Here is a 19275-nt window from a genome sequence, read left to right on the forward strand (position 1 = left end):
CGCAGCAGCCGAGGCGCGGGGCTTAGCTTCTCCCAGCCCGGCGCTGCTGACACCAGCGAGGGTTTCGCTCGGGTCATGGCCGTGCCGAGCACGTTGATGCCATGCCGTGGCCGCCGAGGTGAGAGCCCCCCGCCGCCTCCTCCTGCCCCAAGAGCCACGTCTGCGGGCCGGAGCCCACCGACGGCCCCAGGCCTGCATCTCCCGGCCTCGCCCCATCTCCCGGCCTTGACCCATCTCCTGTCCTCACCCCATCTCCTGTCCTCGCCCCATCTCCTGCCCTCAGTCCTCGCCCCATCTCCCGGCCTCTCCCGCCGAGGCCGGGCTGCAGCAGTCGCCATGGCAACGCGGGAGGCCTGCGGAGCCTGGAGCCAGGCGTTCAGGCAGGGGAGGGTGCGGCGCCGGGGGTGCTCCCTCGTCCCTGGGCCTCGTCATTGCACCCCAAACTCCTGGTCAGCTCCCCCATCCCCAGAGCTGACAAACCACCCGTTTTTCAGCCCCCAAAATGCTGGCTTTTGTACCTTTTAGTGGAAAAATGTTAAAACCTGTGTCGATGTGACCACGTCGGAGATGCCAACAGCCTCCTGCCCTCCCCTGTCCCACGCCAAAATCCTCCCCGCAGACTGAGGCTGGAGGGAACGCGGTCAGAGCCTGGCAGTTTGGGGATGCCTGGGGGCTGCTTCCACTGGGGATGGGTTGGAGATGGGTTGGGGATGGGACGGGGATGGGATGGGATGGGGTGGGGTGGGGTGGGGTGGGGATGGGAATGGGAATGGGGACGAGGATGGGATGGGGATGGGATGGGACGGGACGGGACAGGTTGGGGATGCAGCTCTCCTCTCTCTTTTCCTTTGTCCCTGTGTGACTACATGTGTCACACGGGGTCACCTCTCCCCACCTGCCATGAGCTGTGGCCCTCCTGGAACATCCCAAACATCCCACGTGGCAGGGGCTGGATTTTTCCCCACCTCGGGACAGGTTTCCTCGCTTGGCTCAGGCAGCTCGTCCCCGCCAGGGCCCTCTGCAGCCGTCAGGCTGTGGGTGACATCCGCCCATCACCTCCTGACGGCTGGAAGCGCTGAGCAGGATGGGCAGCGCAGCTCCGAGATGTCCCCGAGCACCGGGGCAGGGGCACCGGGGCCGCCACGCACCGGGGACTCATCAACAACCCGTGGTGGGGGGCTCAAATCCACACCATCGTGAGTCACGTTTCCTCCCAGCGCCCAGCTCCTCGGCTCACTGCCGACGCTATTTTTGGAACCTATCAGCCATGAGGAGCGCGGTTAATGAATAAGCTCGCCACGCCGGCCTCGCGTCTCCCCGACGTCTCCGAGCGGCTCCAGCAGCGCCTCCCCGGGCTCGCGGTGCCCCGTCCCCGGTGGTGCTGCAGTGGTGGGGACGGATCCTGCGCAACGGCAGCCCCCGAGCAGCGTCCGCGTGAATCAGCCGGGAGCTGAGGTGGCGGCGTGGTAGCAAAATATTTCCTTTAAAAGGGCTTGTTTGGGGTTTTGTGGTTTGTTTTTTTTTTTGGCTCGCTGCAGAGCCTCACGCCGACTTGGCGTTGATCAGTTGTGCTCCAAATGAGCAGATTGTTCACAGTTATTTTTACTCGCAACCTCCAGTATTTCAGGTAGGCCTGCAGCGGCTCACTTCGTATCCCCACGCAAAAACCGGCCAAATTAGGTTCCAGGAGTGGATGCGGTGAGAGGAGGGCAGCCTTCGCTGGGTGCCTGGGGCAGGAGCCTCCAAAAGGCTGCAAGGTGCCGGTGTGGCAGGGCCGGGTCCGTGCGGCCGTGCTGCTGGCAGCAGGCTCGCTACGAACCCGCCCGTATTTTTCTCATCCATCACCTGAGGACTGCCCCAGGCCGGCAGCCTCGGGGAGCTTTGGCACCCGGGAATGGGGGGGGCTTCCCCCAGCCCCGTTCCCCCCAGGGGTTGCTCCGAGAGGCCAGGAGCAGACCCGAGGGGCTGTGGCAGCGCCCGGCCACCCGCAGCCCCCGTCCTCACAGCGCCGGGCTAAAATTATCCGCCTGGCTCGGCACTAACCGAACGGCGCGGCCCAACGGAACCCGAGCGGGCCACTGCGGGGACATCACACCGCGGCTTTGCCTCTTCTGTCTGGGACAGGGAGGGGAGGGTCCTTTTGGCCACAGCCTGGTGACAAAGACATTGATTTCCTAGACCTTTCGGTGTGGCCAAATCTGTATTTTTAGCTGGAGAAAAAAAAAAAAAAAAAAAGAATAAATCACGTGTCCAAGAAATGCTTTCCCTGCCCTGACGCGAAGCAGGCTGGAAGCAGGAGATGAAAGCCCTCACCGCCGGAGCCAGCAGATGTGCGGGGCTCGCCGCCTGCTCCCCGTGTCCCCAGCGCGGGCGCTGTGCCACCAGCCTGTCCCCTGCGCCCCCGGCCCCTCCAGGCGCCAGCCCCGCTCCCGAGGGGCCGGGTGCCCGCGTGTCCCCCCGGTGTCCCCGTGGCCGTTCACCTTTCGGGGGGGCGCTGCCTTCGTCTCCCCTTCCCTGCCACCTCCTCCTCCTCCTCACTCTCCCCCACCCTGTTCTCATTTCCCCAAGAAGACTTTAATGAAATCTGCCCTTAATTAAATCCACATTCATTTGCATAATTACCAGGAAATTGAAATTAGCCTGCCGACGTGGCTGGAATACGTTTGGCTGCCAGGCGGCCGTGCCCACTCGGCAGCTGCCCCCGTCCCTGCTCCCAGCCCCACCCCCGGGGGACCACGCTGTCCCTGCCGTCACTTTGGCTTTATTTAAAAAAAAAAAAAAAGAAAGTCTTCACCGCCATTCAGAATGTTGTTTGGTTTTTTTTTGCTTTTATAACTATATATTTTGTCATTTTTTATGTTTTTAGTTGCTTTTTTTTTTTTTTCCTTTTCAACAGTGACAAACTGAGGTAACGTCTGTGACACTACAGCCTCTCCTACGGGAAGAAGGTCCGAAACCCGACAGCCGAGGGAAGTCGAAATTAAAAACCTGACAAACCGACCGAGGTGGCGACCCGGTGCCCGCCCCGCGAGGGACGCCCCGGGGAGCCCTGGGTTCCTTACCTACATTATTGCACGAAAGATCGAGGACATCGAGGGACCTAAGGCAGAAAGGAGAAAAAAACCGCGCCTAACATCTCTAAATCTGTGCGATGCTACTTCTAAAACCGGACCTGGGCCCCTGCGGGTGGGCAGGGCGGGGGGGGGGGAACGGGGACGGGGGCAGCGGCACCGATGGCAGGCTGCGGCGGGGGCACGGGGGGACACGGTGGGACCCCCGCCTGCCTGGCGGCTGCTGTGTAAACTGCTGCTGCTTCGGGGTAGCGTGATAGCCCTTTGTGCGGTAGTTCGGGGTCCAGAGGGGATGGGGGTGCTGGGGGCCCCTCAGGGTGCCCCCCCCCCCCCCGTGCCCATGGGTCCTGCAGCAGCACCAGCGAAGCCCTGCCGGGGGGGGGGATGGGGGGGGGAGGCATCTGCCCCCGTGTCCTCGGCGTGAAGGGGCCACCGTGGCTCCTGCCACCGCCCTGCCTCACTGCGGGCAGACCCCGGGGTGCTGGGGACAGGGTGGCAGCAAGGAGAGGTGACGGGGACCCCATGGAGGACCCTGGGGAGGTGGCTCAAAGGTGTGTGTCTGCTGCCCCCCCCTCAGCTCCCTCCTGGCCACGCAGGAGCCACCAGGCCAGCCCCGGAGATGTGCCACTGCATTCCTAGTCCCTGGGTAGGAAAAGGCTGCAAAGCCCCCCCGGAGCATCGCGGCTCCTCGCCCTTTGTCCACCCCCCACCCCCCAACCCCCCCAGCCCACACACCCCCCCAGCCGCAGCTCCCCAGCCCCAGCAGGGAGGGGACCGGTCCCTCCGGCCACCGCCACCCCGCGCCGGGGCAGGGAGGACAGGGTGACACACAGTGACACTTGCTACATCAATGGCTGCCGGCGCACGGCGGCGGGTGCGCAGCACCTCCCGCGGCATGGAGCCAGCCAGGGGGGGGCCTCCTCCATCACCGGCCTCCTCGCCACCTCCCGGTCCCCCCGGCGGGGCAGGGACCGGTGGGAGGGGTCAGCTCGCCACCCCGAAGGCCTCCTCCATGGCGTGGGGTCATTGGCCTTCCTGGGGCCGGGCATGGCGGGGGTCCCAGCGCAGCCCCCCGTCTCGTTATTATTATTATTATTGGGGGACCCCTCCGCATGCCACTGCAGGGGGGTCCTGGAGGGGGCAGCGCAGCTGCTGGGCAGGGGACGGTGGCACCGGCGTCCTCCGCAGCTCCTGCCACCCGGGCGGGACAGCGGGGCCAGCATCCTCGGCGCTACCGAGCGCAACCAGTTTTGTCCTTTTCCTCTTGTTTTTTTCTTTTTGTTGTTGGTTTCGTTTTTGTTTTTTTTGCTTCGGCAGGAACGGCTCCCGGTCCTGCTGCCGCCACCGCCAGCAGCCCCTTGCCCGTCCTGTCCCCGGGCTGGAGCCGCTGGGAAAGGAGCCGCACGCCGCCCCGGCGCCCTCAGACGCAGATCTCTATTGCTGTGGCCAGGACCATCTGCCCTTTGCCTTTGTCCTGCCGTCCGTCTGTCCTGCTGGCCGGCCCGGGTGAGGCCGCGCTCGGCTCGGGGCCGGCGAGCCGGGGCCCGCTGCCGTCGGTCAGGATGGTCCTCTTGAGCGGCGCGGGCGTGCAGGAGCCGGCCGCCTCGTGGCGGTGCGCCCCGGCCGGCAGCTTGTCCCCGGCGTGCTTGCGGGAGCGGTAGGAGGGCCGGCGGCGCACCTCGGCCATCAGGTCGTACTTGATGAAGTAGAAGACCTCCTTGACGGGGCAGCGCTTCTCCGGGTCGAGGGCCAGCAGGCGCTGGAACATGCGCAGCGCGCTGTCCGTGAAGCGCCGCCACTGCGAGGGCAGCCCCGCCAGCCGCCCCTTCTGCCACCGCACGAACTCCTCGAAGAAGGTGTCGGAGGCAGCCGCCGCCTCCCAGGGGAAGTTGCCGGTGAGGACGCAGAAGATGAGCACCCCGAAGGCCCAGACGTCGATGCTGGTGTCCACGGCGAAGCCCTCGGCCCGGCCGGCTTGGCACACCTCGGGCGCCGTGTAGGGGATGGTGCCGCTGATGCGCTTGACCCGGCAGCCCACCTTGCGGGTCATGCCGAAGTCGGCCAGTTTGACGCGGCGGCAGTCGCGGTCGAAGAGCAGCACGTTCTCTGGCTTGATGTCCCGGTGCACCAGGCTCTTGCTGTGCATGTAGTCCAGCGCCAGGCCCAGCTGCTGCACGCAGCGCTTCACCATGTCCTCGGGGAGCCCCACCTGCGGGTGCGGGACATGGTCACCCCCTGCCACCCCATCCAGCCTGCCCGTGGACCCCCGGTGCCAGCTGCTGCTCCGTTTGCTCTGCACCAGGGTTTTACTCGGGGTACTCTCGGTGTCTCCCATCTCGCTCCACAGGGCTTCTCCACTTTTTGCTTCCCTTTCTCCACCCTTCCTCCTCTTTCCCTGCCCCTCCTGCTCCAGGGGAAGGAGGGATGCCCAAAGCAGGACCAAGCCAGTGGGGGCCCCAGGCCACCATTTATGTGACCCAGGGTATGGGTGATGGGTCTGGTGATGGGTCCCAGGACACCCAGGGGAAAGGTTATGAGTCCCAGGACACCCAGGGGCTGGGCGATGGGTCCCTGCTTTTAGGTGCTGCACTACTCAGGTGTTGGCACTCTGCTGCCAGCGGGACTGCCCCGGGTGGAGGTGCCTGGTCCCCACATGTGAGGCTCCAAACAGCTCCACAGGCACCAGGAGCCCCACCTTGCACCGTGGCGAAGTGTGAGTCGGGTCGGTGGCTTTGCCCAGCATCCTGGGGACACCGAGCCCTCGCGTCCCCCACCCCAGCACCCCGCTACGGCTCCCACCTGCGGGGGGATGATGTCGAAGAGGTCCCCGCCCGGGGCGTACTCCTGAGCAAAGACGTAGCAGTCCTCAGTCTCGAAGACCACGTCAAAGACCTTGATGATGAAGGGGCTGGAGGAGAGCGTGTTGGTGATGCTGAACTCCCGCAGGAAGTTCTTCAGCTTCGTCTTGCTCTTGTTGACAAACTTCAGGGCCATCTTGGTGCCTGCGACGGGCAGAGGGCCGGCTGAGCGCGGGGCATGGCCATCACGGGTGCATGCCCAGGTACCGCGCTCCCGAGCTCGGCCGCGCATGGGTGCTTCCCTGTGCTCGCTGCCCGCCCCGCTCCCCTCACCTGTGCTTTTGTGGGACACCAGGTCCACCTTGCCGTAGGTGCCCTTGCCGAGCTCGCGGATGAGGTCGTAGTGCTTGTTGATGTCGGTGCCCGAGAGGGTGCGGATGGCCAGGGACTGCATGTCTTCGGTGATGAGCGGCACCCCGCAGCAGGCCAGCTTGCGCGACGGCTCCTGCTCAATCGACCCGGCACTCATGGCTGTGCTGCAAGGCAGAGGCGTGTCACGGCTTTGGCCCGCGTGGACGGCGGGAGCCAGCCCCGTCCCCTAGCCCCGCTCTGCCCGCGCAGAGCATCCCTCGAGTGCCCATCACACCTGGGGCTGCCCCAGGACCCCAAAAAGCACCCACGACCAGCAGAGCCTCCGCACGGCGCAACAGGAGCTGAGCTCCCACTCACCAGCACGCTGCAGCCAAACCACCCGCTGAGCATCTTCAGCGAGCGCTGCCCTCCTTCATCCCCAAAACCACAAACCCAGTGCCGCTCCCCGACCGGCCCTACGGGAGCGCAGCGACAGCGCCCGGCTGCTGGCTCGCCCCGGCCCGCGGACGCTGGGCACCCCTGGGACGGTTGCAGAGAGGGGACCTCAGCGGATGGAGCCGGCTGCGTTTTGTTTTGTAGCAGATTGACAAAAATCATGGGATAGCAGCTGAGCGGGCGCGGGTATATATTTAGATTTTTAATGCGGCAAAAAAAAAAAAAAGAAAAAAAAAACACAAAATTAATTCCAGCACCTCCGGGACAAACAGCATCCCTGGGTCCCAGGACCAGGGCTGAGCCTTGTGCCACGGCCCCACAGAGGCTGTGGGGGAGCAACGGAGCTGACGGAGTGGAGGTGGATGAAGGGCATCAAGGAGCAAACCTGGGTAGGGAGAGGGGAGCGGAGACGCACGGGGACGGTCCTGGCCCAGCCCTGCCCGATGCACGGGGACCAGCTTGTCCGCCGAGGCTGAACCCGATCTCCAAACTCGCTCTTGTTTCTTTAAACTACGGCCGTGCTGCCTCTCATCCCAGTTTTTCTTTTTTTTTCTTTCCTGGGAAGTTGGGCAAAAAATAGAAAAGGAACTTAAACATCATGATGTTCCAAAAATGTAACGGCTTGACTCATAAGATCTCCAAAGCAGCTCATCTCCATAGTGCTTTATTGGCCTCGTGGAAGAGGAGCACCATCTCAGTGTCTGGTTGCTGGAGGTGGAGGTGGGTTAGTGCAGAAGCTAAATGGATGCAGCAGGACTAAAAACAGCTCGCAATATCCTACAAGAAGAATTATGTCTGCACTTGAATTTACAGTCCTGCTTGTCAATGTCTGTTAATTAACCTGTGCTGAAATACAATTATTCAAGTCAGCAAAGTTTTTTTTATTTAAAAAACAAAAAGCCTGTGGGATAGGAGATGAAGGACTGCCTACTGCTGAGCAGCTCTCCAAGTCAAGGACTGCTTGCTTTTCCTTAATCTGGGTTTCAGTCCCCTCCTGCCTGATGGGTTTTTGAGGCTGTGCTGCAGAAAGCTCCCTCCTGACCTGCAACAGAGACGTGGCCCTCAGAAATGGGTGTCCCCAGGGAGGGACGCGTCCCCGAGGAGGGGGTGTCCCTGGGGATGGGGCTGCTGCTTGCCACGCTCCCAGCTCGGCCGCTGCCCTCCCCGAAGTGCCAGCAGGTTGGATGGGAACACAGAGCCACTGCCATTCCCGGGAAAATCCAGCAGCGGCGGCGGCCGAAACACCAACACGCCCGGGGAAAAAAAAAAAAAAAGGAAACGCAGAAGTTTTCATTAAAAATTGAAATGCTTTGAAAACATGCTGCTTTCTATGTAAACAGCAAAGGCAGCAGCGAGGACAGGGACGAGGACGCTTCCATCTGGCTCTGCGCAGTCACGAGGACCGTGGGACACCCGTCCCTGGGCTGAATTTTGGGGTGCTGCTGGGGAAGGAGCTCTGCCCCGCGGGGGGAACGCCGGCATCCTGCCGTGCCCGAGCAGACACCACCACGGCACGAGACCAGGGGTGACACCCAAGGGGCAGCAAAGCCACCGCCGGGTGCCACCAGTCCCCACTGCCCGCTGCAGGCAGCTTGCGCTGTCATCTGCGTGTCCTGAACCGTTTCTCCTACTATTCAGACTAAAATTGTTCTGTGTTTAAGCTTGAGAACCATTTATCTCATTGAGCGAGGAGGATAATCCACCCACTGCTTCCTCGCTCCATGGCATGTATTTATAGGCAGGCGCTCGTCTCCCGGCGGCAGCTGTCTCTCCTCCTCTCCTCTCCCTGAGCCTCCCCTGCTCCGCGGTCCCCAGCACCCGCTCCCGGTCCCCATCGCCCGCCGGGTCCCCGGTGCCACCCGCTGCAGGCGCGAGGCTGCACGAGCCGCTCGGCCGCGTGCCGAGCCCTGGGCGCATCGGCTCTGCCAATAAGTAATTGGCAACTCATTAAGAGCTCATTGAGAGGAGCAGGAGCAGGGAGAGGCGGCTGCCGAAGCGGTGGCTGCTTGGAAATGGAGAGAGGAAGGGATAAAAAAAAGCCCTCCGGCCACATCGGAGAGGGACAGGTCAGAAAACCAGCCCGGCTTTAAACGGAGGAGCAGGGTTTGGTGCTGGGGGTTTGGGAAGAAGCCCACGGGGCAGGGCTCGGGGCTCTGCAGGACACAGATCTCCCTTTCAGCGAGGAATGCAAAGCGCCCGGCAGCAGGCAGGCGTCCCTGCGTCCCAGCCGGAGGAAACTGAGGCACAAAGCAAGGAAGCGACTTCCCGCGGCCACACAATGCGCCAGGGCCAGGATTGGCCCCGGGTGTCCCGGTTCTGCTCCCGCAGTGAGCGGGGTCCCCCTGGCACCAAACAGGCACCGGCCCTCGCTCCCCATCCAGGTGTGGGGATGGGGGACCAGGGCTGTGACACAGCCCCGGAGCGGGATGGGGTCTCCCCTCCTGGCCCACATCCTGCGAGGAGCTCTGCGCGCTGCTCTGCACCCGTTTAAGCACCAGGAGCCCTTCCTGAGCCCATTTTGGGGGGAAGGATGCTACGGGATGAGCTGGCAGCCGACCCACCGCGTGCTGCACCGTGACTTTGCTGGAGGAGTCACTGCAGGACACTCGGGGACGATTCGCACAGCGCATCTGGGTGCTCGCCCTGCAGCTCAGCCTCAGGCATCGGGGGCAAGCTGAGAAAACCGGGGCCCTACCGGCAGCGAGGAGCAAGGGGACAGCAGAGCTCACCTGTGCCCGGCGCAGCCCCGCCAGGGCCGTCCCACCTACCGACGTCCCCACGTCCCGCACCGCCCTGGCAATGCCCACGCCGCGGCCGGCTGCAGCCGGGGCCGAGCCGCAGGCTCTCAGCATGCCGCTCCATTTCCAGCCTCCGCCGCCTCTCGGCTCCGTTCTCATCTGACCCCATTACGGGAACATGTCAGCTCCTCGCGGCTCGTCGGGGCCGTGGGGACCGGCGCCAGGCAGAGCAGCGTTATTAGCTGCGCTTCCCATGGGCATCAGGACACCGGCATCCGGGGACACCGGCAAGGGCACCTTTGCCTAACGAGGCCGACGTCTCCGCGGGAGGGCATTGTGCAGGGGAGGGCATCGTGCAGAGCTCAGGGTGTTTTTGCCAGGGTCAGTGGTATTGCAGGGCAAGACCCACATGGGTGCAGCCAGAAGGCCGTGAAAACATCCATGTCCCAGCTAGTGACCCCGCTCCGGTCCCTCCTTGTTCCTGCGCAGGGAACGGGGGGAATCGCTGCCGTTTTGGGGTTTCTGAAACCCCAAAAGCTGGCCCAAAAGGCAGCAGGCAGCAGCTGGGCGTGGCCGCCCGACACCAGCACACGCACAAGTGATGCCACGGCCATAAGTGCGCACGGGGAGAGGGCGCCTTCGCCGGGACCCACAGTGGGGCTGCCCAAAGCTGCAGCATTTTGGGAGCTGCCCAGCATCCCGCAACCCGGGAGGCGCAATCGGCACCCAGAGGGCAATGGACGGGGCAACAGCTCCTTGTCCTCTCGTTTCTCATGGAGCGAGACCTGACCCCTTGCAGCGGTGACCTGAAGCACTTTGGAAAGCACTGGGAGGTGCTCGAGCGCCACATGCCATAAGCCTCAGCCAGTGCCACATCGCCCTGATCTCCACCAAAGCAACAGTGACATCCCAAGTTCCTGGGTCCGTGACACTTCTCTGCACGATGGCACCGCGTCCCCAGCTGGCCGGATTTCCTCACACCTCCATTCCCAGGCCGGGGCAGAGTGCCCGGCAGCAGCCCTGAAACAGGGATCGGCTTGGGCAGAGCCGATGAGCACCCCGCAGCATGCATGATCGCGGCACGCGGGAGCTGCCTTCCTCCTCCCGGTGGAGACGTCTCAGCTGCGGGGCAGGGGCAGGCCCCGCTTCGCCCATCGGCAGCACCCCTGCAGCGGGAGCCATCTCCCACCCCGGCCCGCGACGAGCTCCTTCAGCCCTTGGTGCCAGTGACTCAGGTTGCACAGGCGGCCTCGAGAAATTCTGGGGAGAGCACATCGCCAACAGCCCCGCTCTGTCCGACAGCGCCCGCAGCCCTCCCGAGGGACCGGCAGCGCCCCGGGGAGCCTCGGTGCCCCCCACGCTGCTCTCCTGGAGCTTCCGGGAGGATTTTTCCCTGCCCTTGTCTCCCAGCTCAGCACTTGACACAGCACCGCTTCCGTACAGCACGGCCCGATGACAGGACCTTGGCTGCCTTTCAGTGCGCTGGCTTCCCAGGATTTTTCCTGCTGAAGGGGATTGCTTTGTTAGGACCTCAGCTCCTTCTGCCTCCGGCTCCTCCCGCCTTCTCCCAGACTTGCCGCTGGCACCGGGGATTTATGATTACTTCATTGTTTGATTGGTTTCATCAGCCTGTCAGCATCTCCCTCCCAAAACTCTTCCACCAGTGACGGCGGCACCACGCCTTCGGGATCTGCAAAGACAAACGCCGCGAGCGGCACCTGCCTGGTCCCCGCGGGGCTGGGCCGGCCACGGCCTCGTCCCTTCCCGCCCTCAGGGGCAGTGTCCCTGCCACCTCGGTGCCAAAACCAAAGCTCCAGAGGGGCTGCGTCCCCACGGAGGGGCTGCGTCCCCGTGCTGGACCCTCACAGGCCGGTGCTGCCCGTGGCCCAGTCACCCCAGCGCCCCGGGTGCCACCGCTAGGGACGAGTCCCCGCCGAGGTGGGGTCACCAAACCCCTCGGCTGCGCCCCGAAACGGCCTAGCCCTTCGGGGAAGGGCAGAGCGAGGCCGTTGGAGCCGCAGCGAGCCGGGATGCTGCCGGTTGGCGGGCTCGGCACCGCCGGTCGAGGCTTCGCCTCCCGGCACCGGGCACCCGACGCTCGCCGGCCGCAGGGTGGGTGGCGGTGGGGCGCGCTCCCCTCGCCCACCTCTGCCAGGGCGATGCTGGGGGGGCTCGGGGCTGCCCCCGGTGCCCTTGCCCACTGCTCGCCGCCGTCCCCGCTCCGCTGTGGGGTCGCTGCCCCCAGCCGCTCCCCCAGCCCCGCTCTCAGCACGGCGCCGCCGCATCGCCCCCGGCCTCCCGAATCGCCCCTCGTGCCCTCGAGCCGTCCCCGCGTGTCGCCGGGCGGCGAGGACGGAGCCCCCCCCCGACCCCCCCCGGTCCCCCCTCGCCCTCCCCACGCCTCCCCAGCCCCTCTCGGCCACAAAACTCCGCTCAAGTCGGGCTCACGCCGCTTCCGTCTCCGGCCCCGGCAGCCGCAGGGCTGGGGCCGCACCGGGCGGGGGCTGCGGCGCAGGTGGCGGCGGGGACCGGGCGGGGACCGGGCGGGGACCGGGGGGCTCGGCGGGGGGGGGGGGGGGACACCCGGTGCGGGGCTGGGGGAAGCGACCCCCGGCACGGGCTGGGAGCGGGGGGGGCTGTCCCCGGCCCCCCCAAACACACACACACACACACAGCCGGGGGGGAGCGGGGGGCAGCGCCCGGCCCGCGGGTTTCTTTTGCTATTTTTTTTTTCATAATGATCCCTTTTACCGGGATCCTCTCGAAATGGCGCTTCCCCCCCCCCCCCCCCGCCCCCCCCTTTCCCCTTCTTCCCCTTCCCCTCCACATCGCCGTGCAGACAAAAGGGCCGCCCCGCCGCCCGCACAAAGGCGAGCACCGCCGCTCCTCCCTTCCCCTCCGCCGCACCGGGGCCGGCCCCGAAGCGCACCGGGGCCAGCGCGGAGCCTTACCGGGGCCCGGACCCCGCCGTCCTCGGCGGCTCGCGCAGCCTCCGCCGTCAGCCCCCCGCGCGGGGCCGCGCCGCCGGGCTCATCCCGCCGCTGCCGCCGGGAGCGGAACCGGAGCCGGGAGCGGCGCCCCCCCCACCCCCCGCTCTCCGCCGGAGCCCCCCCGGCAGGGCAGCGCCGCCGCCGCCCCGCCCCCGGCCCCGCCTCCGTGATCCACGCGGGGAGCGCGGCACGAGGGGGGGGGCGCGCCCCCAGCCCACGCGTGTCCCGATCCCACCCCCCCCCCCCCGTCCCCAAAATCCCCCGGCCGCGTCCCGTCGCCGCCGCGCACCGGGCTGGGGATCCCGGCGTGGGTGACCCCGCAGCGGTCCGGTGCCCCCGGGCTGGGTGCCGGGGGTGGGAGAAGCGTTTTGGGGGAGAAAACGGCCGGAACGGGCAACGCTGCGGGAGATGGGGCGGCACGGCGGGGACCTCGGGGACCCCGGGGACGGGTGGCGGGCCGGGGACCCCGCGCTGGGTGGAAGGGGCCTCGCCGGTGCCACTGCGCGAACGGGAGCCGCGCTCGCCCGAAGCGCCGTGACCTGCCGCCCTCCGCGCCCAGCTGCCCCCCGGGGCTGTCCCCCGCGTCCCCTCCCGCTGCCACCCCGGCTGCGGCAGCTCCCCGGGGCCGGAGTTGCACCTCGGCTCCCCGCGGCTGTCCCCATTTACAGCTGCGGGCCGCTTCCAGGTCAGGTACGGGGAGCGGTGCCGGAGAGCGGTGCCAGGGGAACCTTAGTGGGGACAGCGGCCGGGGACCCAGGACGCGTCACCCGCCCCAGGTGACATCGGGGGACCAGCACCCGGGGACGGGGAGCGCTGCGGGTGCTGCTGTTTGCAGCCCCTTTGGGCGCAGCGGGTTTGGGTGAGCGCACGGCGTGTCCTGCAGTGAGCCGTGGGGAAAGTGCCCGCTCCGTGGGGCTCCGTGGGGCTCTGTGGGGCTCCGTGGGGTTCCGTGGGGCTCCGTGGGGCTCCATGGGGCTCCGTGGGGCTCCATGGGGCTCCGTGGGGCTCCGTGGGGCTCTGTGGGGCTCTGTGGGGCTCCGTGGGGCTGGCTGGCCCCTGCCCATCGGACGCTGGGTTTGCAGCTGCAGACCGCACCCCAGCACGTGGCAGGCCGGCGGTCACGCACAGATCGAATAATAACAGCAATAACAATAACACCGGCTACTGTTTGCATAAAGCTCACGGTCTTCAAAGCATTTAAAGAATATTAATAACTAATTATGATCAGCGAGATGGAAGGAGCCGGATCCAACACGTTTGTCACCCAGCACAGTCCCAGACCGTGCCAAAGCCCCGAGTGCCCCCGGGATTTCCGCCAGCGGCTCCGGGGGGGACGTCCCAGCTTGTGCCGGGGGACGCGCTCGGGCAGAGCGGGCAGCGGGGAAATGACCCAGAAAAGGTAAAAGGCAAATTGCGGCTCCCCAGGAATGGCTTCCCGCATTGCCACGAGCACCACGAGGGTTCGGAGAGCCAAGGACGAGCTGGGGACACGCAGGTCCCTGCTGGAGCTGCTGTTCGGATCGCAGCTGTGTGCGTGCCACAGAGCGGCGGACCAGCTCGGGGACACGTCCCCAAATTTGGGGTAAGCAGCTGCGAACGCACCCCACTGCTTGAGAAAGGCTGGGTTTTGAGCATCTCCCCCCTGCGAGCCAAGAGAGAAGTATTGCAGAAGCAGAAAGCCCGAGATATTTCTAACAGCCCGGTCCCCTCCAAACTCAGCGAGGTCGCTCATCCCCTCGCCATCTCTCGGTGCCGCGAGCCGTGAGCAGCTCAGCCAAAAGCGAAGGTGCCGCCGCCGCGAGCGGTGCTGCCGGAGGGCAGAGCTGGTGGCCGCGGCCGGCGGGCACGGAGCCGCTGTCACGGAGCCGCTGTCACACCTCGGTGCCAGAGCTGAAACCTGCCTGGAGCTGATGGTGGGGATGCTGGGAAGGAGCAGGCGGGAGGGAAGGAGGGAGGCAGGGAGGGAGGCAGGGAGGGAGGCAGCGGCGCAGGAGCGGAGCACGCCGGGAGCCGCAGCGGGAGCAGCCGGGGATGCGCTCGGCCCCCGGGGAGGTGCCTCCCCTCCCGGCTGCTTTTGGAGATCTTTCCCCCATCTTGCTCCCAGACCTGCTCTGCCCTGGTGGAGGCTGCCAAGCCTTCGCTCCGCCTCTCGCTCGGCGTCCTCGCTGCCCGCGGGTCATCGTCATAGCGTGCGGCCGCTGCTGCTCGCCCACCCGGGGGTACACGACCCATGGGGGGCCGGGGGGGGTCCCAAGGGGAAGTGGGGCCGGTGGGAGCCGGTGATCCCTCCGTGCGATGCTCCCCTGTGCCCAGACCAGATTCCCGGCTGCTGCTCCCAAGGTCAGGGAGGAGACGCAGCCCAGGGCACCGCAGGGCACCGCGGGGCGCAGGCTGCGGCTCTGGTGGGGAAGGGCCGAGCCGCTGCCGGCGGCCGTCAGGGCGCTGCCTCCCCTCCCGCAGCCCCCCAGGCTCCATCCCCTGCTCCTCAGGGACAGGGGAGCAGGGGCGGCCCCAAGCCGGCCGGGCAGGGGGGCCCAGCCTCCTGCCCGCTGCCTCCCTCGGCACAGGCTGGGTGCCCGAGGCCGCAGGAGCCGCTTGCAGGCAGCTCGGGAGTAGCGTTAACTCTGGAGCGTAATGATGGCTATTGAGTTACTGGTTTGAGAAGAAACATAACGGCTTTCTTTTGGGGGGTGTTTCTTCCGAAACGAAGCAGAAGGGGTTTCTTCGGGGGTGCAAGGGGGTCACGGCACCGTGTTGCTCCCCCTGGTCTGGGTGCGGAGCCGCAGGCAGTGTCTGCAGCGTTTCCCACCCCGTTCCCATCCCAGGGCCAGTTCGAAGCCAGCAGCGGGAGCGAGATGGGGGCACGGGGACGGCCCGGCCCGGCCCGGCCCGGCCCGGCGCTCCCGCCGCCTCCGCTCGCAGCCCGTTCTGCTGGCACCATCTAGCGAGGGCGAGGGGACCGGCAGCAGCCGCCGGCACCACGTGCGGCTGGCCCGGTGGCCCGGTAGCCCGGTGGCCCGGTGGCGGAGCAGGGCGCAGGCGGTGCCAGCGCCTCTCCCTGTCCCCTGTCCCCCAGCCCGCTCGGGGATGTCACCTCCCTGCGCCATCCCGGCTCCGGGTGCGGGTGGCGCAGCGGGACGGGAGCCAGGGGTGCTCGGGGACCAACGGGGGGCCCCGCCGCCAGCCCCGGTGCCCCGCGCCACCGCGTCGCCCCAGCCCCTGGACCATGACTCACGGAGATCGAGGCTCCGAAAAAAAAAACACAATACAATGTGCTTTACCCACCAAAATACATCCTACAGCTTCCGGCGTGCTGGCAGGAAGGACGGACACCTTGCAGTGTGCCCAGGCTGCCACGTGCCCACCGGGGACGAGCCGCAGCCCGGCTCACAGCCCTGCCTGGCCCCTGGGACCCGGACCCGGACCCTGGCGGGTGCTCCTGCCACAGCAGGAGGAACAGCCAGGGGTGGAGGGAGGGGGCTTTGCTCCGGGGACGGTGGCACGGGACAGCAGCCGGCGGTGGCCCGGTGCCACAGAGGAGCAGCTGGGCACGGCATGTGCCGGCGTTCACACCTCGCGTCCCTGCCGGCTGCCCGGCTAATTCAGGCACCGCGCGTTTGCCTTGGCTGCCGCTCAGCAACGCGGGTGGGAGAGGTTTCGGGGCCAGAAAACAGCGGGGAGGGAGGGAGCCGAGTGCTGGTGCCGCTGCAGAGAGGCCTTCACGAGCTGGCGCTCGTGGCCCTCCCTGGGGACCATCACCTGCCCCCGCAGTCCCTGGGAGCAGGGTCCGGCCCCACTGAGAGGAGAGGGTGCAGGCAGGATGGTGCCAGGATGCCCTGTGTGCACGGATGCCCTACGTGCAGCTGTCCCGCAGCTGGAGGTGGCCGAGCAGGAGCTGCCACGCGGCTGCAGGGGGACGAGTCCTGGGAGCACGTCAGTGCCACCCCCAAATCCAAGCCAGCCCGCTGCCCCCAGGGCTCCCCAGGCTGCCGGGGCAGCCCTGCAGCAGGACACAGCCTCCGGCTCCTCCGGAGCTGCTGTGACCTGTTGGGTTGTGGCAGGAGGTGCACCCCAGCCAGCAGTCCCACTCCCGTGGGCACGGCACGGCACGGCACAGCACGGCATGGCACGGCACGGCACCAGGGAGGGACACACACACACACACACACACCCCTCCAGCATCTTGGAGAGCTGCTGCCAGGGAAGCACATGCTGGCTGTGCGCACGTGCTGGGCACGCAGCCTCTCCTGGCACGGCATGGCACGGAGCCGAGCCCCGGACCCCCTCCAGCCGTGTCTGCACCAGGGCAGGCTCTGGCACAGGCTCTGCAGGTGGCTTTCCGCTGGCCACCATCCCCAACCCACCTCGGTGCCGTGTCCCCCCCGCGGCATCCCCGTGGCACTGACCTGTGCAGGTGCAGGGGCTGCAGCTCCTCTTTCTGGAAGCAGACGAAGCAGAAGGAATCCATCGCGCGAACGCACCCGGGCGAGGGGGAATCCAGGCCGGGCAGCGCCGGAGAAGTGTTGGCATCTTCCTCGCCCTCACCTGTGCCGTCGGTGGGGACTCACGTTCACCCGGCCAGGGCCATGGTGTCGGGGAGCCCCTCACACCGCTGGGCCGAGCGCTGGGGCCGGCCGCTCACCGCGTGGGGAGGCAGCGCCGGGCCGGGCCGTGTCCCTCGTCACCCTCGCGCCAGAGCCGGCAGTGCCCGATGCCATCCCGGCACCCATCGCACACCGGTGCTCAGGGGCTGCGTGCGGGGACCTGGGGTGCCATCGCCCTGGCCGAGGGGTCCGGCAGGGCAGGATGAGGCCCCAGCCGAGCCCTCGCGGCACTTCAGAGGCCGGAGGACGCGGCCGCCCCACTCCGGCACCCAGCGCCCATGTGGCACCCAGGCGGCGGGCACAGCCCCGGTGCCCGTGGCCCCGCCACCGCCGTGTCCCCGCGGCAGCGTCCCCGGCGCAGGACTCGTGGCAGGCAGGCGGCCGGGCCGGGTGCCCCGCGTGCCCGCAGAGGAAAGTTGTGCCGGCGGCGAGCCGCGGCTCCGCGGGGCCGCTCTCACCGGCAGAGCCGCCGCTCGCTCTGGCGGCTCAGGCAGCGTGCGGGTATTAATAGCTCCCGAGCCATGCGGCGAGGCTGGGAATTAACTCCTCGGCTGCCGCCGCCGGCCCTGCCCGGGCTCCGCGCTGGTGCCGTGGGGTTTGGCAGCGCCGCGGCTGAGACCTGGCAAACTCAGCGCTGTGCTGGCGGTGCGAGGCAGGGCGGCCGTGGTGGTGTCCGGGAGCACCAGGCCCTCGTCCCAGCCTGTGTCCCACCCCCTGGGGCAAAAGCAGAGGCCAGGTCCCCGCGGGAGGACGTGGGGAGGCTTCCCCAGCCTGGCCATCGGCTTCGTCATCTCTCGCCGTGAATTATTCAGCGCGCCGCTCCGGTTGCAGCGCATCTGCCCCAGCCACTCCCATCCTAATGGCAAAAATCAATGGATTTTAAACTCTCATGGAGAGAAAGCTCCTGGCCATGCCACCGAGGGCTGTGCTGCGGGCAGGCTGCTCCTGTTCCGCATGGCATCGGTGCCGGGGACTGTCCTCGGTGCAAACCTCCCCAGGACCAAACTCGGAGGGCGATTCATCCCTAACTCACAGCCGTCACCTTTGTCACCAGGGAGGGACAGTTCCTGCAGGGCACGGCGTGCCCCAGCCATGCCTGGGTGCGGGCGCCAGCATCCCGCAGGCATCGGGAGCCCCTCTCCACCCCGCGGGGTGCAGCGGGTGCCTCCTCCGCTGCCTTTCCCCCAGGGCCCTGGCACCCACCCAGGCACCCACTCACCAGCTTGCTGCACAGAGCGATGAAAATGTTAAAATTTAATGTCTCGGCTAATGGGCTGAGCAGCGGAGAGGAGAAATGTGGAAAAAAAAGGGGCCGCTCTCCCAAGGAAGGGAAGAGGAGAGCATGTCCAGCCCTGGGGAGCCCCTAATGGCTTCTGGAGGGGCCGCGTGGTTCTGGGCTGATGGGACCCCTCTCTTTTATTAAAAACCATTAGCTCCTCGCAGCCCCCGTGGAGATGTGGGATGGAGCAGCCGGGCGCTGCTCTGCCTGGCTCCGGGCTGCACCGTGGATAGGACCCGGCACGTGGAGCCCCGGCTGCGCTGTCCCCTGCACGTCCCCTCCCCAAAAGACGGGAGGCTGAGGACAGGGAGAGGTGCAGAAGGGCCGATCCAGGTGTCTCTCTGCATTGCCTGTCTGGGCTTTTGAGGCCTAGGAAGAAAAGCAGGGGCAGGCACTGAAATTTGTGTAGGTTTAAAAAAAAAAAAAAGCCACAGCCCGCAACTTTCTCCAAAGTCCATCCTTTGGCTGGAGTAGAAGTGGTGCCTCTTACCACAGAGAGCAAGGTGGAGGTGAAATACTGTCACCTCTTCCAGACACCAGCCAAGGAGAACACGGCAGACAAAGCTCAATTCTTTCACGTATCCGCAAGCAGCTGTGGCTGGCACTGCACCCTGTGCCCTCACGAAGCCCCTGCTTCAGCAAATCCAACCCCTGGCCATGGACACAAAATATTTGGGTCCGTGGGAAGGCGTACTGGTGCCTGCCTGCCACTGGCAGCCCAATACCTGCTGTCCCCTCTGCATCTTGTGGCAAGCACAGCAGCAAAAGAAAGCCGGGGAGGAGGCAGTGGCACACGAAATGATGGCCCTGCAAAGCCTGCAACCCCCCCCACGCCTGCTTGTCTGACCTCCTGTCACGTCTCAACCCCCTGAGCTTGTTTGGTCCCAGCCCCAGGAAGCAATTCCCAGGGAGGTAACCTGCAAACAGTGAGAGGAAACCCTCCGGCCTCGGGGCATCCCGCCTGTTTTGGAGGCGAGTGTCTTCTTTT

At 66.4% G+C, this 19275-nt stretch overlaps 2 protein-coding genes across 11 annotated transcripts in view; one reads left to right on the top strand and one right to left on the bottom strand.

Moving 5' to 3' along the window:
• Positions 1-4741, top strand: part of DNAAF8 (dynein axonemal assembly factor 8) — a 107349-nt gene extending 102608 nt beyond the window's left edge. For 5 of the 6 annotated variants that reach the window (XM_083800247.1, XM_083800252.1, XM_083800251.1 and 2 more), the window contains one exon: positions 526-4741. The gene's annotated coding sequence lies outside the window, so the exon portion shown is untranslated. The remainder of the gene's footprint in view (positions 1-525) is intronic. The other variant, XM_083800248.1, reaches the window with a different exon arrangement.
• SBK1 (SH3 domain binding kinase 1) lies at positions 2800-18632 on the bottom strand. 5 transcript variants are annotated; one of them, XM_083800265.1, is made up of 4 exons: positions 16811-18632; positions 6203-6400; positions 5871-6073; positions 2800-5280 (listed from the first exon to the last, which is right to left on the bottom strand). In XM_083800265.1, the coding sequence occupies exons 1-4, from the start codon at positions 16932-16934 to the stop codon at positions 4492-4494; spliced, it is 1314 nt and encodes a 437-aa protein (XP_083656391.1). In that variant the 5' UTR covers positions 16935-18632; the 3' UTR covers positions 2800-4491. The 5 variants fall into 5 exon arrangements, with proteins under 5 accessions (XP_083656391.1, XP_083656392.1, XP_083656393.1 ...); XM_083800266.1 differs by having other exon boundaries at positions 6203-6405; positions 16811-18625; XM_083800267.1 differs by lacking the exon at positions 16811-18632 and adding an exon at positions 12366-12505 and having other exon boundaries at positions 6203-6405.
• Between the last annotated feature and the right edge of the window lie 643 nt (positions 18633-19275).

This window comes from Anser anser (genome assembly GCF_964211835.1).
Source record: "Anser anser genome assembly, chromosome: 15".
Taxonomy (NCBI): domain Eukaryota; kingdom Metazoa; phylum Chordata; class Aves; order Anseriformes; family Anatidae; genus Anser; species Anser anser.